This window comes from Aethalodelphis obliquidens, unplaced genomic scaffold (genome assembly GCF_003676395.1).
Source record: "Aethalodelphis obliquidens isolate GAN/ISIS:26980383/991018 unplaced genomic scaffold, ASM367639v1 scaffold23, whole genome shotgun sequence".
NCBI lineage: Eukaryota > Metazoa > Chordata > Mammalia > Artiodactyla > Delphinidae > Aethalodelphis > Aethalodelphis obliquidens.
This window is the reverse complement of record NW_020837967.1, coordinates 13,910,113-13,935,049: the sequence shown is the minus strand read 5'-3', so window position 1 is coordinate 13,935,049 and position 24,937 is coordinate 13,910,113. Positions and strand designations below refer to the sequence as shown.

Genomic DNA, 24,937 nt, shown 5'->3' with positions numbered 1-24,937 from the left:
CCAGATACCCAGAATATCAATAGAACTGAAAGTACATCTGCTGGACATCACAGGGGTTTGTCTTCAGATAATTATTTCCTTTTTGGATTTAATGGAGAAGAATGTAGAACATGATACTGGAAACTTGTCAATTGACTGATTATTAGCAACAGACTTAAACAGAAAGAAAGAGTGAATAACTGGGCATCAAGTGGTGATGAATGACGAAGTTGCTATTATGACAAAGGGAAGAAAAGGTCTCTGTTAATGTCCAGAGTGTGAAGCACAAAGGTCAGGATATTAGGTTATCAAGTCCTTAGCTCTTCACAGTGACCACTGAGGAATAAATAAGATTTATGTAAATAATTTATTGAACTATATCTCCAGCTTCATAGGAGAAATAATGTTACAAACATAAAGCATGTCAACAACTTATGTGAGGTGTTTTACCTAATTCCCAGTTGTAATTAGGTGGAGTTTTTTGTTTGTTTGCACTAATTAATTACATCCAGTACTTAGAAAATAAGGTAAACTGCTCAAAATTATGGCTCATACCTTTCTACTTGTGTTATTGTTCACCATACCTAGGCTAGGAAGCAACCACATGGTATTTTTAGTATCTATTTGGCTGATACAATGTTCTCAAAACTTGAGCCCTGATAGATATTATTGTTTCCTTTTTTCAGTGGTACAGATCCATATTTTCCCCTTGGATTCCAGTTAGCTGAATTGACTGCCTATGAGGTCTAAATGCCCAGTTTTTTCTAACTTCTTCGGAATATTTTTACCTCAGAATAAAAGAATGCACAAAGTAAGAGTTCCTCTGCCTTGTTCCAATGTGAGTTCCAGTTTGTTTCCAATGGAAAGAGTCTCTTTGAGCAGACTGTGGATCCCAAAGGGCAGCGGTCCCCAACCTTTTTGGCACCAGGGTCTGGTTTCGTGGCAGACAGTTTTTCCACGGCCGGGGTGGAGGGGGATGGTTCGGCGGTAATGCGAGCGATGGGGAGCTATGGGGAGCGGCAGATGAAGCTTCACTCGCTGGCCTGCTCACCAGCCTCTCACCTCCTGCTCTGTGGCCTGGTTCCTACCAGGTACCCCTGCCATAGAGCCCTGAGCAGATTATCAATTGACTCAGCACCTCCTATATATTATACATGATACCAGGCACCAAGCACAAGCCCAGAAGAAACCAGATCTATTTCCTGCCCTCAGGCTTAAGCAGAGTTTAGGGTCTTCTCTATGCCTTTTTCAAGCACCAGTTCTCCTCTGAACTATATAGCACATTCTCAACTCTTCCAAGGCTGGTATTTAACTGGTACCGTTCTAGATGCTTACAAGAGAAGTTTACTTCATACCTTAAGACGCACAAGGGAGGTTTTAGGGTATTTGGAACTAATTCTCCCTCTGAACTCGGGTTTAGAAGGACAGGGACTTGGGTAGGAGAGGGGGAGATAAATATTAAATAAATACATACACAAGTAATAAATTATAATTGTGAAAAGGCATTGTGAGAGACTGCTGTAGGTAAACCCTTGGCCAACTCGGAGGTGAGGCAGGGTAACCTTTCATTCAGGCAAGCTGCCTAGTTAAACTCTATATAAGTTTTTAAATTTAATAGCAGTTTTATGACTGTACAAGTAATACTTTTTATTTAAAAAAAACTGAACAAGTTAAAGAATATGAAGAAGAAAAAAGTCACCTTAATCCCAAAGAGAGAAAAAAAAAAAAACTGATTTCTATGTGTCTACATACATTGAATTTGTTTGTGGTCAGTTACGTCTGTTTATTCATGGTTTCCTCCTTTGCTTTTATTTTGCAATAGCTTTTCCCTTCTGCTACCTCCCAGATCATGTAAAGAGTATTCAAGTCTTTTCCAAATTCTTTTGTGATTTCATTTTTCTTTTGCTTTTAACTCTTTAATTCAGGCAATTTCATTTTTCTGTGAGTAGCCTGTTGTTCCAACCCCATTTATTGGTCATTTTTTCTCACTGATTTGAAATGCTTTCTTTATATTATAATATTCACTTATATATGTGCATCTGTTCCTGAACACTTTTTTTCCATTTAAAATTTTTTCCAGTATCACACTGTTTTTATTAGAATCGCTTTAGACTACATTTTGATAACTGATCACTATGTGCAGCCCACACTTCAGTGTTATGTTTCACATTCTTGAAAAAAGGAGTGTCCACATAAATTATTTGGAATTCCTCTGCATGGGAGATTTGTCTTTTTCTCCCCATTTATTTACTTATACAATCATCTGTATCAGTGGGACTGATGAGTGTTTATTTTATTACTTATTTATTTATTTTGCGGTACGCGGGCCTCTCACTGTGGTGGCCTCTCCCGTTGCGAAGCACAGGCTCCGGACGCGCAGGGTCAGCGGCCATGGCTCACGGGCCCAGCCGCTCCGCGGCATGTGGGATCTTCCCGGACCGGGGCACGAACCCGTGTCCCCTGCATCGGCAGGCGTACTCTCAACCACTGTACCACCAGGGAAACCCAAGTGTTTATTTTATATTTCAGGTTATAACCTAATACTAATTTATTTATTTATTTATTTAATTTATTTTATTGCTCAGATTATTCCAGCCTTGACCCTTGGGAGCTCTTTCGGTTGGCTCCTGTGTCTTTTTGACATACCCCATCAATTTAGTTTCTGTAGTTTGGTGTGTGTGTGTGTGTGTAGCACTTTGTTATTTTCTGGCACTACAAGATGCTCCAGGCTCATCTTTTGTTTTTTTTTTTTTTTTTGCGGCACGCGGGCCTCTCGCTGTTGTGGTCTCTCCCGTTGCAGAGCACAGGCTCAGGACGCGCAGGCTCAGTGGCCATGGCTCACGGACCCAGTTGCTCCACGGCATGTGGGATCTTCCTGGACCGGGGCACGAACCCGCATCCGCCTCATCGGCAGGCGGACTCTCCACTGCGCCACCAGGGAAGCCCTCCAGGCTCATCTTGTATGTCCCCTTACCCGGCCCTAGAATGAGGCATTGGTCCAAGGATCTCTAGTTCTCCAGTTGGAGAGTGGTACTAGGAACAGAGCTTGATCTGGGCACTGATTGTCAGTCTTTGACTTTTGATCTTTCTGTGGCCTTATGTTTAGATATATATATATCTTGTAAACATCATATACCTAAGTTTTAAAAAACTGTAGTCTTGTAATCTTGCTCTTTTAGTTACAGAGTTTAGACTTTTTATGTTTGCTGTGGTTGTTCATATTAGGACTCATTTTTGTAATACTATTGATTTGTCCTACTTCTGGTTTTTTGCTGGATTATTGTTTTGTTTTGTTTTCTTCCTCCTTTCCTGTCTTCTTTTGAACTGATTATCTTCGCTTATGTTCCTTCTGTCTCATTCTGTTTTTCCCTCTACTTGTTTGAAAATTATATGCTGTGTGTATACTCTTTTAGTGGTTACCTCAGGTATTTTTACCTTCATTTAACTCAATAAAATCTGAAGTTAATCAACATCTTTACCTTGTTCCCAAACAATACAAGGACCTTAAAATGCTTTAAATGTGATTTCCAGCTCTCATATCATAATCTATTGTTGACCTATATTTCAATTCTAGCATATTTTCCTCACAAAAATGTAAGCACTATATTATGGTTGTGCACATTCAATGTTTACTTAGTTTTGTCCACATGTTTCTCTGTAAAAACTTTAGAACCAGTTTGTTGATATCTGCAAAATAACTTGCTAGAATTTTTATTAGGATTGCACTGAATCTATAAATCAGGTTGGGAAGAACTGATATTCTGAGAATATTGAATTTTCCTATTCATGAACATTGAATATATCTCCCTGTATTTAGATCTTCTTTGATTTCTCTCATCAGAGTTTTGTAGTTTTCCTCATGTGGGTCTTGTGCATATTTTGTTAGATTTATACCTAAGCATTTTATTTTTTGGTCATGAATGTAAATGGTATTATGTTTTTAATGTCAAGTTCCAGTTGTTCATTGCTGGTGTATAGAAAGCAATTGACATGTGTATTGTATCCTTGTATCCTGCAACCTTACTATAATGGCTAACTAGTTCCAAGAGATTTTTGGTTGAGTCTTTCAGATTTTCTAGGTAGGCAAACATATCATCTGCAAACAAAGACAGTTTGATGTCTGCTTCCCAATCTGAATACCTTTTGTTTCATTTTCTTGCCTTATTGCATTAGTAGGACTTCTAGTACAATTTTGAAAAAGAGTGGTGAGAGGAAATATTCTTGCCTTGTTCTTGTTCTTAGTGGGAAACTTTCTACTTCCTCACCATTAAGTATAATGTTGTTAGTTTTTTTGGGGTTTTGTGGGGTTTTTTTGTGGCTCTTCTTTATCAAGTTGAGGAAGTTCCCCTCTAGTCTTAGTTTATGAATGGATGTTGGATTTTGTCAAATGCTTTTTCTGCATCTATTGATATGATCATATAAATTTTCTTTTTAGCCTGTTGATGTGATGGCTTCCATTCATTGATTTTCAAATGTTGAACCAGCTTTGCATAGATGTCATGAATCTCACTTGGTCATGGTGCATAATTCCTTTTATACATGGTTGGTATCAATTTGCTAAAAATTTGTTGAGGATTTTTGTATCTATATTCATGAGAGATATTGGTTTGTGGTCTTCCTTTTCTGTAATGTTTTTATCTGGTTTTGGTGTTAGGGTAATGCTGGACTCATAAAATAAGTTAGGGAATATCCCTCTGCTTCTATTTTCTGGAAGAGATTGTAAAGAATTGGTATAATTTCTTCCTTAAATGTTTGGTAGCATTCACCAGTGAACTCATCTGAGCCTGATACTTTCTGTTTTGGTGGCAGATTATTAGTTATTTATTCAATTTCTCTAATAGATATATGCCTATTCAGATTATCTATTTCTCCTTATAAGAGTTTTGGTGGATTGCATCATTCAAGATTTTGGTCCCTTTAATCTATGTTATCAAATTTGTGGGCATAGATTTTTTCCTAAGAGTCATTTATTATTCATTTTATGCCCATAGGATCAGTAGTGATGGCTTTTCTTTCATTTCTGACATTAGTAATTTGTGTCTTCTCTCTTTTTTATTTAGTTAGCCTGGGTAGAAGTGAAAGTGGACAGAAGCTTGGTTGATACTGAATTCTCTAAAAAGTTACATCTAGAAACAGACAACTCTTCCTCTCAGTTCAGCAAAGAAGTTATTTTTAAAAGCTAAGAAAGCTCCTTGGGTGGAAGGCTCAGAGAAGGGAGTCATCAGTACAGCCATTTTCTATGACAGAATTCCTGAAGTGTACGAAGGCTGCTGGACTGCCAGGACATGGAAAACCTGATGAGACTGGAATCATATGTCAAATTTTCCAGCATAATTTCACTGGTTACAGAATTCTAGATTGGTGATATTTTTCTTTAAATACTTTAAGTATCTTACTCCACACTTCTTGTATGCATGGTTTCTGAAAAGAAGTTGAATGTAATTCTTATCTTTGGTCTTTCATTGTACGTTTTTTCTCCTCTTTGGCATCTTTCAAAATGTTGTCTTTGCCTTTGATTTTCTCCAGTTTGAATATATGCCAAAGTGTAGATTTTTTGGTATTTATCTTACTTGGTGTTACCTGAGCTTCCTGGATCTGTGGTTTGTTGTCTATCATTAATTTTGGACACTCAGTCATTTTTGCTTCAAATATTTCTGTTCTCTTCTTTCTTTCTTCTCCTTCTTATTACCATTATGCATACATTACACCTTTTGTAATTGTCCCACAGTTCTTGGATATTCTGCTCTTTTTTTCTAAAATTGGTTTTCATATTATATTTCAGTCTTGGAAATTTCTACTAACATTTCTTCGAGCTCACTGATTCTTTTCTCAGCTATGTCCAGTCTATTGGTGAGTCCATCAAAAGCATTCTTCATTTCTGTTATAGTGTTTTTGATTTCTAGCATTTCCTTTTGATTCATTCTTTGAGTTTCCATCTCTGTGCTTACATTAACCATCTTCCTGCATCATGTCCATTTTTTTTCATTAGAGTCCTTAGCATATTAATCATAGTTGTTTTAAATTCCCACTCTTGTCATTCCAGCATCTCTGCCATATCTAAGTTTCGTTCTGATACATGCTCTCTCTCTTTTTTTTTAAAGCCAGACATGATGTACTGGATAAAAGGAACTGAGGTAAATGGGCCTTTCGCGTGAGGTTTTATGTTTATCAGGCTAGGGGTTAGGCTGTGTTTACCGCTTGCTGTAGTTGTAGGTGTCAAAGGCAAAAATTGCCCCTGGTGTCCTTGTTTTTATCTCTGCTGCATTCCTTGGGTTTCCCTACAGACTTCTTCTTAAATAAGATCTGAGACACACAGTTCTTTCCATTGTATCCCCCCGTTATTATACAAGAGACCTATTGATGAGGTGGTAATGTGTTGGGGGAAGGGAAGCATTCTATAGTCCTGTGATTAAGTCTCAGTCTTTTATTTTTTTAATTCTTTTGAGAAGAAGTATTATCTTTCTTTGAAAGTATATGTTATGACCTCTAAATATAAAAAATTCAACATGAAATGATTGGAATTCATAAAAGATTTAATAATTAACAAAATCTAATTAAAATAAAATTAGAAAAATATACATACTTAGGAATAAATATAACAGAAAGTGAAAGGACCTATGTGAAGAAAACTGTACTTTTTTATTGAAATACAGAAAACTATGAAATATCATAATAAAATAGGCTCTGAGTTAATGTAAAGACAGTTATATTCTGGAGATAACTCAAAGTCATAAAAATGTCACTTCTTCCTAAATTATGAATGTAATAAAATTCCAGTCATACATTGAGTGATATATGATTTGCTTTTGTAACTAGTAAATTTAGTTTCAAGTTTGTATGAAAGAAAAAAATGGCTGAAAATTACCATGAAAAAAATTACAAAAAGAATTACCAAAAAACCTGAAAAAGAATAGTGAGGAGTTCCTTTCTTTCTCCAATATTAAAACATATTTAAGGGAATGTTAAAATTTTATGCTTTGTAGATCTCAGTCTTTAGTGAGCCTGTGACCCTGGGCTGTGATCTGTACAAGTGCTTCTCAGTTTTGTTTTGTTTTGCTTTGGTTTGTGGAGTTCGGAAGGCTACAGTTGACTGGAGTTGGGTATTTCCCTTTCCCCCCATTGGTTAGACTCTGGTAAAACCCCAGTTAGTTAAGCTTTGGTGAAATAGTTTCTCTTGAGGGCAGGCCTTGTTAGAAGAAGAACAGAATTTTCTGGGCTTTTTTCAAATGGCTCTTTTTTGCCAGAAGTAGGAGGAGACTTTTCTCCAACCTCCCTGAGAGAGCCTGGTAAGACTTTTGGAGGTAGAACTCACAAAAGTGTTGAGGCCCCCCTAATACTGGATCCCCATGGAATTTTTAACTCTTGAACTTGTCCACACCGAGCCTCCAGTACTTCATCAGTTACTGATTAGGTTTTCCTATCTGGTACTAGTTCTTGTGGAAGCTTCTGCTCCTGGGCTTCTGCTTCTGTAAGTTGTATTCTCCGTATCTGCCCATCTGTCTCTCCAATTTTGGGGAGCAGTGGTTTGCCCTGTGACCTCATTTCTCTGGTGGATCTAAGAAGGGTTGTTGATTTTGTTTGTTCAGCTTTTCTCTTTTTGTGAAGACAGGAGCGATCACTTTCAAGCTCCTTACACGCTGGACTGGAAACTGGAAGTTCTTTGCATTCTTTTTTCTGTGTTTTTTGATTTTTCACTGTGCCTTATTTTAAAGAGTTTGGGAATGACCTACAAAACGGATTGTGTGCATGTTATTTAAATGGAAATGAGATATTAAAGCTATGAAAAGAATGAAGCAAGAATGCTGTTCATATTGGTTGTTATAGTTATTGTGCCTGAGTGTTACACTGAACCAAGAATTTCCTGATAGTGAAATCAAAAGAGAGAAATCTTACGGGTTACAGAGTTATCTTTCCTTGCCGAGTGAGCCTACCAATTTTTGAGTCAAGACAATATTCTCCTGCTTCAAAATTCTAAAGTAAATCTACCACATGGAATAAACAAGTGGAACATTGAGCAATAGAAATATAACAGAAACAGAAAATGTTTTCATCCATCTTTGGCAGATACACATGTTACTTTATATTGCCCTTTTTCATAGTGACTTCCATGAAAGACCAACATCAATGTTTGACTCCATTAAGGCAGTTCTGAGAGGGTCTATTTTAATATGCTCCTGATGAATATTGATATAAGGTGACTCTAGGCTGGAACGTTTACAACCTTAAGGAAAGAATGGGTGGCGTGGCAGTCTGTCTTTATTAAATATAACTTTTCTCACTGGGGCTTTAGTACTTGTGTTAGCTGGGACCCAATAAAGACACCACTTTTTACAACCACACTCTGAACTAACTGAAAAATAAAATATATCTGTAAGCAGATGGAGGTCACAAACATCACCTTCATTACTCACAAGGCTGATTTTGGAAAATGTGGCTTCTAGGTGTAGGCAAGGAGACTCCTCACTACTGAACCCCAGAAACAGACTGATGAACCTACGGGGTGTCGGGCAGCCCTGGACCAGGGAAGGCCCTCACAAAGGGATTGGGAGGCTCTGAGAAGAACATGTGCTCTTTTCCCAAGTGAAAGTAGAGGAGCTAAGCCAGTACATACCCACTTTTGACTTCCAGACTCCCCAGTCAGATTAGCTCGCAAGGGCAGAGAGAAGCCAAGATGTTTTGTTACTTGGATTCTTCCCCCTAGGAAGGAAGCGCGAGGAGTAGGGAAGAAGCATTCACAAAAGTGTATCTGGATAGGTGATTCAAGGCTCTGCTCTCTGGCAAGAGCTTTAAAGCAGTGGCTGCTGATTTAAGACATATTCGTAATATCAGTAACACTTGTGGATGTCACATCTGCATTTCTGTTATGAAAGGTGAGAGTTTTAAGCAGCTGGTCGCTCAGATGGAGGATGCCCACCTTGGCTTGAGCTGGTAGACAGGGAAACCTGTGAGCAAGGCCAAAATCCTCTACAAGAAGCACTGGCAGGGCTTCCCTGGTGGCACAGTGGTCGAGAGTCCGCCTGCCGATGCAGGGCACACGGGTTCATGCCCCGGTCCAGGAAGATCCCACATGCGGCGGAGCGGCTGCGCCCGTGAGCCATGGCCGCTGAGCCTGCGCGTCCGGAGCCTGTGCTCCGCAACGGGAGAGGCCACGGCAGTGAGAGGCCCGCGTACCGCAAAAAAAAAAAAGAAGCACTGGCAGGTGCTTGATTGGGACGACCCGCTTGTACACCATGGTGCATGAACCAAGTGATTTGGGCCCAGAAAACAATGCATTATCTGCTTATAGATTTGTAACAAAAGGTCAGTCATACCCAGGGAAAGGCCAGAGTCTAAGCAGCATAAGCTCTTGGTATGAACACTGGGCTACATTAGCTGAAAAATGTACCCCTCCAGGTAACAAACACAGTGACTTCCTGAATCAAGCAAATGGGAGTTTAGCGTTCTGAAGTAAAATTCATTTTTGGGATAGTTGGAGATTTTGTAGTAAGATACATTTTATTTTAAAGGGAAAGATGAGAAATCAAGATAATAGATATGTGGGGGAAAAGTAGATATCTAGGGTCTCCTTTTTGATTTGCTGCCAAAATATTAACCAAACTGTGTCTTATTAAAGCAAGTCGGTCATTGAATGGGTTAGGCTAATTAACCACAGTCAAGTTTTAGTGACATAGCTATACCACAAACAAGCATTGGGAACTAGGCACAGTCAGTGGTCTGAGCTGTTACAGAGTTCAGCTGGGCTGTCCAGAGCAGAATTTCCATCCTTTGCAGTTTCCTTCCAAGGGTTCCACTGGGAGCTTAATAGGAGCAGCTGAAAAGTGTGCATAACTGTTAGCGCTTCCATTTCTCTCAGCAAAGGGACTTAATTAAACTCAGTTATACACATAATTCACACAGCTTTGATTGTTCTTTCAACATTGCTTTGGCTGCTAATTTGCGGCTTGCTTGGAGTGGAGGGGAAAGACTTATGCAGAATAAATATATTCAGTTTTTTTTCTTTGTTTAATAAAGATGGAGCTGATAAACACATCCAGTAGTTAGGGGAAACTGTATGTATGCCCTGGAAGAGGGAATTTGGATAATAGTAATTTCATAAAGTTAGTGAGAGTCACTATTATTCTATACTTATTGGCCCACAACAAATTGAATTCCTTTTTCTTCATGTTTGTTGGAGGTGTCATGGGTTACAGTGTTTCAGACTCTGTATTTGATTTAAATTAGACTGAATGCTAAGGTCTTCACTAGGTAAATGCATTATAAAGGAAAGAAGAGAATTGGCGATCTCTGCTGAATTTCGGTATCCAAAACCAGATTTCAGACCATTCATCTACTTAGAAACCATTGATAGCTCTCCACTACCCACAGAATAACTCCTATAAAAGCAAGTTTGGTGAAATTTGCTTCCATAATTTGGCCTGATTCTAACTGTCCAGAGACTAAACACTCTTATGTCTGGTCGTATTCATCTGTGGCTTTTCTTCAGACCCTGCATGTTTCCCCTTGTCTGCTGTCGTCTGCTTAATCAATTCTTTATGCTGTGTAGCACAGTGGTTACAAGCACAGCCTCTGTGTTTCAGACTTGGCTCTACTGCTTAGTAGTTGAGCAGTCTTGGACAGATTTCTTAATCTGTCAGTGCCTCAGTGTATGTATCAATAAAATGGAGCTAATAATAATATTTATTTCCTAGTGTTGCCATGAGAATGAAGTGGAATATTGCATATAAACTGCTTAAAACAGTGCTTGGCTCATAGTAAGCATGCCATAAGTATTAGCTCTGATGCTCATGGCGATGATGATGGTCATGATGATGAATGGAATGCCCTTCTCCAGCATCTACTTATTAAAAATTTTGCTCATTCTAGGTCAATTCAAATTCCACCTTCTCTAAGAAGCCATCCCTCACTTCCCCATATTTCTAGTTTATATTTATTTAAATGGACTAAAATACATGTTGAAGAGTGATGGTATATGGGAGAACATAAGTAGGACCAACTAGCTTCACAAAGAAACTGAATCTTGATTGAAATTTTCTAATGCAGTGGTCATTAACGTAAGTTAACAGAGAGAAAAATGGTCAATCTGAGTGAAGAGAAAGATGGGGTGATGTCAGATAGGAAAAAGCAGAGCATTTATGAGGAAATGTCATGGGTTTTTGTTTGGCTATACATAAAGTTACCCAAGGGAGGATGTGATTCTGATGCTGAGGAAACAGGACAGGGCTAGAGAGATTATCTCTAGTTGTGTTGTGAAATTCCAGTGAACAGACCTTCAGAGATCTTTCACTTTCTTCCATTACCTGTCTATTTTATTTTTATAAATATTTGTGTTCAGCCCATTTTTCTAATAGTATCTTCTTTATATTCATAACACATTGATGTAGTTAACAGAAGGCAAATAAGATCCCTGTTTTATGGGAAGGTGACTCCAAGAAGTTAATCGAATGGCCCAGGTCTCAGACCGTTAGAAGGGATGCCAGAGTGTCCTTTACTAGGTCATTGATGATCATATGAAATAGTATGGTCCTGGTACAGACAGTGTGGTACTCTATTCAGTTCTAGTGTGCTGAATACACCATGCTGTGGGCTGCAGTAATGCAGCTATGTTTTTCTTTGGATTACCTGTAGTACCTCAACTGCATGTTCTGCACTCATTATAGTGGGATTCCTGTCGTGTCCCAACACTTTTTCAGGCCTGAGAAGGTAAAGCCTCATTATAGCCAGAATGACTTGGTCCCACTCAACTGTAGGCAATGAGGCTAAGAGAGCTCTTACTGAATTCTCTAGTTAATCCCTGTAAGTCAGACATATTTAGTGGATTTACCCATCTGCTGCTAAAATATAGAATTAGTCTTCTACAAGGTCACGTATATATGGGCACTCTGGACACACACAAGCCTATTCTTGCTGTGTTCTTGCTCCCCTCTTGAGTTTCTTATTTGCACAAGGACCTGAGGCTTCCCTGAATCTCGTAGCAGTTGACCAAGGTACTGTTCCTAGCCTTTACCATCACTGTTCTCAGAGATTACATCCCCCAGGAACTGGCTGAGGTTTTGTTCTTAACTAGATATCCCACTAGTAACCATGGTACCATTGCCATTCTCTGTCTACTGAGTTTGGCCACCTGCGCAAGCCACAGATTAGTCCTGGGGTTACTACACACATTGGACTCTGTCCACCGGGGGTCAATCCTATTCCTAGGTAACTTTTCTATAGACGATCTCTGCCCATTGCAGACTAGCCTGCTGGAGAGATCCCACTACACTCGTAGCTTGTGTTTATACCCAAGACTCTTGAGCTGAATTTACCCCAGACCCTGAGTGTCCCTCTAAAAAATATGTGGAAAGAAAATGAGGTATTCCTCTGTAGGCCGGTTGAGTATTTAGCAGGAGTCTGCCTCACTTTCAAACCACCCTTATTTTATTTTAACTTTTCTTTAATAAGGATATATAATAATTTTTAAAGTATTTTAGATGTCATTGTTAGTAGCTTTGAAAAAAAAAACCTTCAATTTTCTATATTCCAAGTGTCTCCAGTTTTCCACAACTGTCATTGAAATCTCTTTCTGATGGTCTTTCATTCTTATTGTTGTCATGGTTGTTTTTAAGTGTGTCCCTTCAGCCATGTGTATTGTACAACCAAGCTTAATAGTTAGACTGAAGTTCTAGGCTTTGAGCCCCCCAGTTTGCTCAATCAAGACCGAAAGAGCCGACACAAGAGCTGATGTATGCAAGGGGTGGATGTCCCCACTGGGAGCATCCCAGTTAGGGACAATGACTTTTTGCTTGAGGAATTGCTGATTCAAATGTGTATGAGTTAGGCAGGGAGTTGATTGCACTTGCAATGCAATGCTCAATAAACATTGCCATTGGAACTTCCCTGGTGGTCCAGTGGTAAAGAATCCACCTTCCAATGCAGGGGACGAGGGTTCGATCCCTGGTTGGGGAACTAAGATCCCACATGCCACGGGGTAACTAAGCCTGCACGCCACAACTACTGAGCTCGCACGCCTCAATGAGAGCGCCCACGTGCTGCAAACGACAGAGACCACGCACTCTGGAGCCCCTGCGCCACAACTAGAGAGAAGCCTGCACACCACGACAAAGAGCCCGCGCTGTAGCAAAAGATCCTGAATGCCTCAACGAAGACCCCACGTGCCTCAGCTAAGACCCAACGCAGCCCAAAAAATAAATAAATAAACAAATATTAAAAAAAAAATGGCCATCACCTTTCCCAGCATTGTTATCATTGTCATCGTGAGCTGATACTCTTTAGGAACAAGCCTACACTTTTGTGGATATGCATTTTAGGAATACATTCTCTGTGCATAAAGTGCTGTAAGATGGGGTGGAATAACTTTGTAAAAGTGAATGAGTTTTCATTTTCTAAAAAATATTTTCTTTTATTTATTTATTGGCTGTGTTGGGTCTTCGTTGTGGTGTGCGGTCTTCTCGTTGCGGTGGCTTCTCTTGTTGTGGAGCACGGGCTCTAGGTGTGCGGGCTTCAGTAGTTGCGGCGCATGGGCTCAGTGATTCACAAGCTCTAGAGTGCAGGCTCCGTAGTTGTGGTGCACAGGCTTAGTTGCGCAGCACGTGGGATCTTCCCAGACCAGGGCTTGAACCCGTGTCCCCTGCATTGGTGGGCGGATTCTTAACCACTGTGCCACCAGGGAAGTCCGAGTTTTAATTTCTTATGTTCAGCTTTGGTTCAGAGGATATGTGAAGCAAACAACATGGTAGAAGGTGTCAGTTCAATATAGCAGAGGTGCACTATGTGAAGAAATGGTAAAGGTCAGGGAAGTCAACTGAGATCAGGGAGGGAGCCAGGAACTCCACTGACTAATCAATCAATTGATTGTTTAGAGCCTTGTACGCTTGGTGAGAGGAAAGTGATATGAAGGAAGCCTTTACGTAAGGTTTTTGAGGAAGGGGGTGTCATGACCACACTTTTGTCCTAACAGGCTCCTTCTGTCTGCTGTGAAGAGAATGGACTGTAAGGGCCAAGAGGGGAAGCCAGGGGGCCCCGTGAGGTGCTGTCGATGTAGCGCAGGGGCAAGATGGCTGTGGCTATGTTTGGAAGGTAGGCGTGGAGATAGTAAAATGTTGTATCAAACAAACACTGAAGAATAATTCATACAAATGATTAACTTAGCATAAGTGCTAAAAAATAAAAATGTTAAAATGCTAAAAATTAAACATATTAGGAAAAAGAATTTATGATAATATGGCAAAGAATGAGTAGCCTAATATCAATACATAAGGAACTCATTACATGATAGGAAAACATAAAGTCTGTAATAAAGTGTCCACTCTGCTTGCCTTTGAGAGCTGATTGATTGATACTTATTCACAAACTTCGTAACAGATTCTGGACAAGTATGTTGACTTGGGACTTCTCTGGTGGCACAGTGGTTAAGAATCTGCCTGCCAGTGCAGGGGACACGGGTTCGAGCCCTGGTCCGGGAAGATCCCACATGCTGTGGAGCAACCCAGCCCGTGCACCACAACTACTGAGCCTGCGCTCTAGAGCCCATGAGCCACAACTACTGCAGCTCGCGTGCCTAGAGCCCGTGCTCCACAATAGGAGAGGCCACTGCAACAAGAAGCCCACGCACCACAACAAAGAGTAGCCCCTACTCGCCGCAACTATAGAGCGCCCATGCGCAGCAACCAAGACCCAACACAGCCAAAAGTAAATAAATAAATAAATATATTAAAAACTAAATAAAATAAAATTTAAAAATCTAGTGCCATCCAGAGAGAAAAGAAAAACTTTTTCAAAGTGGATGGAATTCATTCACTGGACCAGAAAGGGTCACTATTTCTGAGAGTCAGAGCAGTTCCAAATCCTTGAGTTAAAAAACATAGGGCTTCCCTGGTGGCGCAGTGGTTGAGAGTCCGCCTGCCGATGCAGGGGACACGGGTTCGTGCCCCGGTCCGGGAAGATCCCGCATGCCGCGGAGCGGCTGGGCCCGTGAGCCATGGCTGCTGAGCCTGCGCGTCCGGAGCCTGTGCTCCGCAACGGGAGAGGCCACAACAGTGAGAGGCCCGCGTACCGCAAAAAACCCCCAAAAAACCCCCCATAAATAACGTGTTTTAATATAATCTAGATGGTATAAATTGAAATTTTCATCTAGCTTTTATTGTTGTCGTTTAAAAATATTACCAATAAAATGTAAATTGGTGCAGCAACTATTAAAAAGTGTGGAGTTTCCTCAAAAAATTAAAAATAGAACTTCCATGTGATCCAGCAATTCCACTTCTGGGTATTTTTCTGAAGAAAACAAAAACATGAATTCAGAAAGATGTATGCACTTCTAGGTTCATTGCAACATTACTTGCAATAGCCAAGATATGGCAGCAACCTAAGTGTCCATCAACGGATGAATGGATAAAGAGTTGTGGTATATATAAAATATATGCAATGGAATACGCCTCAGCCATAAAAAGGGATGAAATCTTGCCATTTTCCACAACATGGATGGACCTAGAGACTATTAGGCTGAGTGAGATTAGTCAGACAGAGAAAGACAAATACTGTATGATTTCATTTATGTGTAAAACAAAACAAATGAACAAACCATAAAACAGAAGCAGACTCAACCACTCGAACTGGTGGTCGCCAGAGGGGTGGAAGTGATGAGTGAAACAGGCGAGGGAGACTACGACATAGGAACTTCCAGTTATAAAATCAACAGGTCAGGGGGCTGTAATGAACAGTGTAGGGAATAGAGTCAATAATACTGTAAGAACTGTATCTGGTGACACATAGTAACTAGACCTGCAGGGGTGATCATTTTGTCATGTGTAAAAGCAGTGGGTCACTATGCTGTACACCTGAAACCAATATAAGATTGTAAGTCAACTACGCTTCAATAAAAAAAAATTCTCAGTGGAATATTTTATATGTGAAGAATCTAGAAAACTGAGGAGAAAGGCAGGCCAGTGTTGCTGGGCCTCAACTAGGGGCAGGACGGGCGGACGGGCGCCGTTCAGTGGACGCGGGCTGGAGTGGGAGATGGGGGTGGCGGGGATGGGTGGGTGGGGTGTGGTCTACAGAGAGAAATGACAGAAGTCACGAGATAGCTGCCCGGACGAGGCTATAAGCTCTGGGGAAACACCCCTAACTGCTCCCAGAAATCTTCTCAGGAGATTTACTAGAGGGTGTATTGTCTTGTTACCCTAATACATTTCCCACCCAAACAATTATTATTCTGAAAAACAGAGTAAAACACCCCTGAAAATAAAGGTCATATTTACAGAAGCTCGAGCCGGAAAACCAACCAAAGTAGATGGCTTGTTCACCTCTACAGACAACTCAAGGACGTAATTCATACCGACAGCGTCTGAGACTGCCCGGTTACAAAGGCCTTCTTCACACTTCAGAAAGAGCCAGGAGACGCGACCAGTACAGAATCCATTCACGAGTCCAGGGGCAGGTAGAAAGCCATCATCAAATCCTCCCCGGCCCCCCCGGCAGCTCCACTTACTAGATGTATGAGCACTGCGGCAACCTTGTTCTCAGCTTTGTATTGTGAATAGTACATTTAAAAATAAATATTTAGTGCTCAGAGCGCTGCTTCAAAAATCTGTATTATAATTAAATGAGCTATTGAGAAAAGAGGTAGCAGCTTGCAGAGTCACTCTAAAAAAACCCAGTGAAGACTATGTATAAACACACACACACACACACACACATATAAGATAGTGCAAAAGCTGTATTGGTGACGGAGTGAGGAGAGATGGAATCATACAGTTTGAGCATTAAGACTGCATCTCTTTTTTTTTTTTTTTTTTTTTGCGGTACGCGGGCCTCTCACTGTTGTGGCCTCTCCCGTTGCGGAGCACAGGCTCCGGACGCGCAGGCTCAGCGGCCATGGCTCACGGGCGCAGCCGCTCCGCGGCATGTGGGATCTTCCCGGACCGGGGCATGAACCCGTGTCCCCTGCATCGGCAGGCGGACTCTCGACCACTGCGCCACCAGGGAAGCCCCAAGACTGCGTCTATTAAATCCTCCTGCAAATCTGCTCTCATCCTCGTGGAGAAAATCAGAATGAACTACGATCACTGGTGTTTCGTTTTGTGTTCTTTCTTTTGAGTGGTGTTTCTCAGTTGGTTTGCCATCACAAAGAACTGAGGTAGGAACCAAGCTGCCTTTGAAGACACGAGCACAGTGCTGGCGGTAAAGCGGAGACCTGGGCTGAGGCAGGACCATGAAGTCCACCTAGTGTTTATGCCAAGACATGCTGTCTAGGAAGACGCCAGATTTGGACCACTGCCTGGTGCAGCATGCTCTTTCTCTTCCCTGACCTGTGACGCGCCAAAGAAACAGACCCTGGGTGATTTTTTCAAAGTGTTGAAATGATACTGCAAAGCCCTTATGATTGCTGGGGATGCTGGGATAGTGGGAATTGGGGATAATTGGGGAATTAGTGGGAACCAGGGATGACGCTGGGAAGAGGCAGGGACCGCTCTGGATACTACCAGGGAACCAGCCTTCGGGGCGGTGGGTGTCCCTGCAGCGCCCCCTCTGTGCCCTCAGCGCCCGGCCGCCAACACTGCCAGGCCCAGGCTGCTGTCCCCTGCTGCTGAATGGGCTGCATTGCACTTGATTCATGTCTGGGGCAGCTCCATTGATCTGCGTCCAACTGCAAAGGAGACTGAGAACATGGGGATCCAGACTTTTCAGCCATGTTTTCCCCACGATGCTCACAAGGTAGGGAATTCCTCACCCAGAGGGATTCGGATGCTGGGCTATAAAAAACAAAAAACACAAAAACCACCTCCCCAAAATGTCATGAGACCCCAAGCCTTAAGATGCAGCCTGCGGTTGATCAGTTAATTGCTGCCAAACTCACAATATGGCAGCAGTTCCCATCAAACTGTGTTCAAATTCTGCGATTGCCAGTGAAGAAAAACCCCAATCTACAGTCCGAAAGGACAAGACTTTTCGTTAATTCTGCACTGGTGTTCAAGAAGCCGTGAGCCTTCAGGCCAACAAGTGACACTTGAGCTTTTTTTTTTTCTCGCCACTTCCTTCTGTGAGTGACTCTGTGGATCCAGGGCCACGAACAGCTGTGCCCCCTTGCTGGCTGTTGCCACGAGGGAGGGCGTCCCCTCCGCCACACACCCTGCAAATCAGCCTCTGAGCAAGTTCCACTCGGTTCTTACGGCAAAGGAGAAGCTCATTAAAAAGCCAAACTAAAAGACCATAGATGTTTCCTTCCATCTTCACGTTCTGTAGAACAGACATGTATGTGGATGTTTGCGTGATTTGCAAGAGAAAGAAATCCTTCAGCAGAGTGACCAGCTAAGCGTTGCCCACCTGTGAACCAACCCACGTACAATGCAGAAAATGAGGACACGCTAAATAAATCTGGAGTGTTCCAAACTGCGTCTGTGCCTATCTCATAAAGATTTAAATGGGAGAAGAAAGGGAAAATAAAGAAAAGAAAAAGTATGACTGTATGACTCAGGAGAAAGGTAAACTGTTTAAGCTGTCTGGCATTTGATACCGTGGGTGATATCTTGCCAAGGGTATCTGTCAGAGATTTTTTTTTTTTTTTCAATGAAAGTGCGTATCTGGCAACCTTCCCACGATTTGTGGAATGCATCTAGGGCACCGTCTCTGCAATGGGTGGTCAGCCGGCTCTCCTAAAGTTTCACTTGGCAGTTGCTTTTTAACAAAATCTAAGTCCCAGTAAGGCCTCCCGGACCTTTCATGTGTTTTCTCTTTGCGGCTGCTCACAGCTGACTCATGTCGGTGGTCACTTAAAGTCTGTTTTCCTTGTTATTTACCAAAGCGTTGGAGATGTGTCTTGCAGATGGCAGATTGTTTTAATGTTGGCTTATAACAAGTCATGTCAATCTGTTTGCACTTCAGATATCCTGAGTGCCAACTGAGCTAGAGAAGAGTTAACTCTTGGGATGAGAAGTCTTTATGATATTTTAGAGAAGGAAAAAATAATACATATACATGTGTATATATATATATATGTAAATACACACACACACACACACACACACATATATTGGTCTTAAGAAAACCCATGCTTTCAAAAAACAGGAAGTGTGCTCTTCAGAACACAGCAGTTGGGAGATAAAACTAGAATAATTCAGTTTAGCTACTTAGGCCTGGGGTTCCTCAACAGACATGATAATAGAATGTAAATATTGATATCCAGCTGTCAGCCCATTGGCCTTCCTCACAGAGGTTAGGAGAACTTGGCTTCCCTTGCTGAGAGCTGGCTAAGGACAGGCGGGAAATTCAGACAAGAATATATTTATCAGATTTTTCCTTCTAAGTTTGAGGCTTTAAAAAAACACCACAGAGGAAACGCAGGGCTTCCTCTCCAATGGGTCTTTCTTGCTCCGCTCTTACCTTTCCACCTTTCCCACCTGTCACAGTTCCAAGGGACCAAGAGGTTGGATCCTTCTGAGCACTTTTCTAATGGGTTAAATTAGACCTGGATGGGTAGTACCTGACCTGACTTATCTATAAGGCGTAGAGCTTGGCCTTGAGAGCTGCATGCTTGCCACTAACCTCCTCGCCTCCCACTGGGTCCCCCTGCCTTTGCTTTCAGCCCACTTGGGTCTACCTTCCCCTTTTACAGCCTGAGTGAGTCTGGCAGCCTGGATTTAAAGCTCTCCAACTGGGACCCACTGCTTAGTGGAGTCTTTTCATTTGGTTTGCACTCTGGCAGTATTCAAGTAAAGAAAACATCAGGTAATGGTAAATGCTACGATGGAATAAAACACGATAGAGGGAGAAAATGACTGGGGCTACTCTTATAGGGTCAGGAAGAGCCTCTCTAAGAAAGGTGACATTTTCACAGAGATCCGAGTGAAAAGAAGTGGCCAGCCTTGTGCAGATCTGAGAGAAGTCCAGGCAGAAGGAATAGCAAAAACACCGAAAGCAGCTCCTTGGAGAACATTGGAGCCTCGGGGAAGGAAGAAGGACTGGGGTCTGTCAGGCAGTGGTGGAGCCTTGAAGTCTATGTGATCTTCTATCATCATGATGGTAGAGTTTGAAATGGGGGTGGGGGAGGTGGGGGTGGTTATACTCTGGTGTACAGTTTTGAAACATCTCCTTGGCTGCTATGCAGAGAATGAATTACGTATGTGTGGGCAGAGGGAGTGGAAGCAATGATCTCAGTGACCAGCCTGTCACAGCAGTCCAGGAAAACGATGCTTCTGGCTTAGGCTTAGAGAGTCTCAGTACAGTGGGGACAATGGATGGATCTGGGGTGTGGTTTGGAGGTAGAGTTGACAGACTTTGCTGATGAGTCGGAGGTGAGGGAGAGGACTGTGCGAAGATGGAGGGTTTTTTGGCTTGAGCAACTGGGGAGATGGCAGTGCCATCTGTTAAGGCCAGGAAGATTCGAGAAAGAGCGGAGGGGGGGACTCCCCCCTCTGTAGAGGGGGGACACAAAGAGTCGTGTCCTGATGTGGCCATGGGAGCTGTGGGATGGCTATCAGAAACCAAAGTGGAGGTGTTAGGCAGGCAATTAGATGTGCTAGCCTAGAGTTTATGTCAGGAATTCCACGTTAGATTGGAACTAGAATGTAAACGTAAAAAGTAAAATGAAAAATTGCTGAAAGAAAACTAATATGGCTATTGTTATAATCTTAGAGTATGATATAAATACGGTTTCAAATCATAAAAGACTAACAGATTTGACTATATACAATTTTTTGAGGTATAATTGACATATAACATTAAATTAGTTTCAGGTGTACAGCATAATGATTTGATATTTGTACACATTGCAAAATCACCATCACAGTAAATCTAGTTAACATTCGTCACCTTACATAATCACAGAATTTTTTTTCTTGTGATGAGAACCTTAAGATCTACTCTCTCAGCGACTTTCAAATATGCAATGTAGTATTATTAACCATATTCACCATGCTGTACATCCCCATGATTTATTTATTTTATTTTATTTATTTATTTTTTAAAAATGTATGTATTTATTTTTATTTATTTTTTGGCTGTGTTGGGTCTTCGTTGCTGTGCACAGGCTTTCTCTAGTTGTGGCGAGCAGGGGCTACTCTTTGATGCGGTGCGTGGGCTTCTCATTGTGGTGGCTTCTCTTGTTGCGGCGCATGGGCTCTAGGTTTGCGGGCTTCAGTAGTTGTGGCTCACAGGCTCTAGAGCGCAGGCTCAGTAGTTGTGGTGCACGGGCTTAGTTGCTCTGCGCATGTGGGACCTTCCCGGACCAGGGCTCGAACCCATGTCCCCTGCATTGGCTGGCGGATTCTTAACCACTGTGCCACCAGTGAAGTCCCGATTTATTTATTTTATAACTGGGGGTTTGTACCTTTTGACCTCCTTCACCCATTTCAGCCTCCCACCAGCCCCCACCCCTGGCAAACACCAGTCTGTTCTCTGTACATGTGAGCTTGTTTTTTGTTGTTGTTGTTAAGTGATATATGGTATTTATCTTTCTCTGACTTATTTCACTTACCATAGTGCCCTCAAGGTCCATCCATGTCACAAATGGCAAGATTTCATTCTTTTATATAGCTGAATAATATTCCATTGTATAATATATACCCTATCTATTCATCCATTGGTGGACATTTAGGTTGCTTCCATATCCTGGCTTTTGTAAATAATGCTGCAATGAACATGGGGGTGCCTATATCTCTTCAAGTTAGTTATTTTGTTTTCTTTGGATAAATATCCAGAAATGGAATTACTGAATTATATGATAGTTTATTTTTAATTTATTGAGGAACCTTCATACTGTTTTCCATAGTGGCTGTACCAATTTACATTCCCACAGTGCACAGCATTCCCTTTTCTCCACATTCTCACCAGCACTTGTTATTTCTGCCTTTCAGCCATTCTGACAGGTGTGAGGTGATATCTCATTATGGTTTTGATTTGCATTTCCCTGATGATTAGTGATGTTGAGCCCCTTTTCATGTACCTGTTGGCCATCTGTGTGGCTTCTTTGGAAAAATGTGTATTCAGATTCTTTGCCCTTTTTTAATTGGATTGTTTGGGGGGTTTTGGTATTGAGTTGTATGCATTCTTTATGTATTTTGGATATTAACTGCTTATCAGACACATGATTTGCAAATATATTCTCTCATCTGGTAGATTTTCTTTTTATTTTATTGATGGTTTCCTTTGTTATGCAGAAGCTTTTTAGTTTGATGTGGTTCCACTGGTTTATTTTTACTTTTTTGCCTTTGCTTTTGGTGTTAGATCCAAAAAATCATCACCAAGACCCATGTCAAGGAGCTTACCACCTAGGTTTTCCTCTAGAAGTTTTGTGGTTTCAGGGCTTACATTGTAGTCTTTAATCCATTTTGAGTTGATTTTTGTGTATGGTGTAAGATAGTGGTCTGGTTTCATTCTTTTGCATGTGGCTGTCCAATTTTCCCAACACCATTTATTGAAGAGACTGTTCTTTCCCCAGTGTATATTCTTGGCTCCTTTGTTGTAAATTAATTGATCATATATGTGTGTTTTTGTTTCTAGGCTGTCTGTTCTGTTCCATTGATCTATGTGTCTGTTTTTATGCCAATACCACACTGTTTTGATTATTATAGCTTTGTAATATAGTTTGAAATCTAGGCACATGATGGCTCCAGCTTTGTTTTTTCTCAAGTTTGCTTTGGCTATTCAGGTTCTTTTGTGGTTCCATACAAATTTTAGGATTGTTTGTTCTAGTTCTATGAAAAAAGCCATTGGAATTTTGATAGGGATGGCATTGAATCTGTGGATTGCTTTGGATAGTATGGACATTTAAACAATATTAATTCTTTCGATCTCTGAGCATGGGGATTTATTTGTGTCTTCTTCAGTTTCTTTCATTAACGTCTTAGAGTTTTCAGTGTACAGGTCTTTTACTATCTTGTTAAATTTATTCCTAGGTATTTTTTATGTAATTGTAAGTGGGATTATTATTTTAATTTCTCTTTCTGGTAGTTCATTATTAGTATATAGAAATGCAACAGATTTTTGTATATTGATTTTATAGCCTGCAAATTTACTGAATTCATTTATTGGTTCCAACAGTGTTTTGGCGGGGTCTTTGGGGTTTTTTATATGCAGTATCATGTCTTCTGGAAATAGTGACAGTTTTACTTTTTCCTGTTTAATTTGGATGCCTTTTACTTCTTTTTCTTGTCTGACTGCTCTGGCTAGAACTTCCAATACTATGTTGAATAAAAGTGGCAAGAGTGGCATCCTTGTGTTCCTGATCTTAGAGGAAATGCTTTCTGTTTTCACCACTGAGTATGATGTTAACTGTGGGTTTGTCATATATGGCCTTTGTTACATTGAGGTATGTTCCCTCTATACTCACTTTGTTGAGAGTTTTTTTTTTTCTCATAAATGAATGCTGAATTTTGTCAAATACTTTTTCTACATCTATTGAGATGATCATATGATTTTTATTATTTGTTCTGTTAATGTGGTATATCACGTTGATTGATGTCTGAATGTTGAACCATCATTGCATCCCTGGAATAAATCCCACTTGATCATAATGTATGATCCTTTTAATGTATTGTTGAATTCTGTTTGCTAATATTTTGCTGAGGATTTTTTCATCTCTGTTCATCGTGGATATTGGCTTGAAAATTTCTTTTTTTCTGTGACATCTTTGTCTGGTTTTGATATCTGAGTGATGTCGGCCTTGTGAAACGAATGCGGAAGTGTTCCCTCCTCTTCTGTTTTTTTTGGAAGAGTTCGAAAAGGATTGGTATTAATTCTTCTTTGAATGTTTGATAAAATTCACCAGTGAAGCCATCTGATTCTGGATTTTTGTTTGTTGGGAGGCTTTTGATTACTGATTCAATCTCCTTACTAGTAACTGATCTATCCATGTTTTCTATTTCTTCATGATTTAGTCTTGGTAGGCTGTATGTTTATAGGAATTTATTCATTTCTTCTAGGTTGTCTAATTTGTTGGGATATAATTGTTCATAGTAGTCTCTTATGATCTTTTGTATTTCTGTGGTATCAGTTGTGAGGTCTCCTCTTTCATTTTTTTATTTTATTTATTTGAGTCCTCTCTCTCTCTCTCTCTCTCTTTTTTTTTTTTGGTTAGTCTACTTAAAGGTTTGTCAATTTTATTTATCTTTTCAAAGAACCACCTCTTTCATTGATCTTTTCTGTTGTTTTTTTCAGTCTCTATTTCATTTATTTCCACTTTGATCTTTGTTATTTCCTTCCTTCTACTAACTTTGGGCTTGGTTTGTTCTTCCTTTTTTAGTTGCTTGACATGTAAATTTAGGTTGCTTATTTGAGATTTTTCTTGTGTCTTAATATAGGTGTTCATCATTATGAACTTCCCTCTCAAACCTGCTTTTGCTGCATCCCCCAAATTTTGGTAAGCTGTATTTCCATTTTCATTTGTCTCAAGGTATTGCTTAATTTCTCTTGATTTCTTGTTGACCTGTTGGTTGTATAGTAGCATATTGTTTAAGCTCCACATATATGTGAATTTCCGGTTTTATTCTTATAATTGATTTCTAGTATCATACCATTGTGGTCGGAAAAGATGCTTGATATGATTTTAATCTTCTTAAATTTATTAAGACTTGTATTGTGGCCTAACATATGATCTGTCTTGGAGAATGTTACATGTGCCCTCGAGAAGAATATGTATTCTGCTGCTTTTGGATGGAAAGTTCTGTATCTATCTGTTAAGTTCATTGTATCAAATGTGTTGTTTAAGGCTGACGTTTCCTTATTGATTTTATGTCTGGATGATCTATCTACTGATCAAAATGGAGTATTAAAGTCCCCTATTATTGTTGTATTGCTGTCTATTTCTCCTTTTAGATCTGTCAATATTTGCTTTATATATCTAAGTGATCCTATAGTTGGATGCATAAATAGTTTACACATGTTATACCTTCTTGTTGGATTGACCCCTTAAGATTACGTATGTCCTTCTTTGTCTCTTTTTAGTCTTTATTTTAATGTCTATTTT

The 24,937-nt window shown here is 40.5% G+C and overlaps 1 protein-coding gene across 1 annotated transcript in view; it reads left to right on the top strand.

The window, feature by feature from the left end:
- Positions 1 to 24,442, top strand: part of LOC113628333 (translation initiation factor IF-2-like) — an 86,185-nt gene extending 61,743 nt beyond the window's left edge. The window contains exon 2 of the mRNA XM_027121806.1: positions 24,273 to 24,442. Coding sequence (XP_026977607.1) covers positions 24,273 to 24,385 — 113 coding nt within the window. The 3' untranslated portion in view covers positions 24,386 to 24,442. The remainder of the gene's footprint in view (positions 1 to 24,272) is intronic.
- Positions 24,443 to 24,937: the final 495 nt, after the last annotated feature.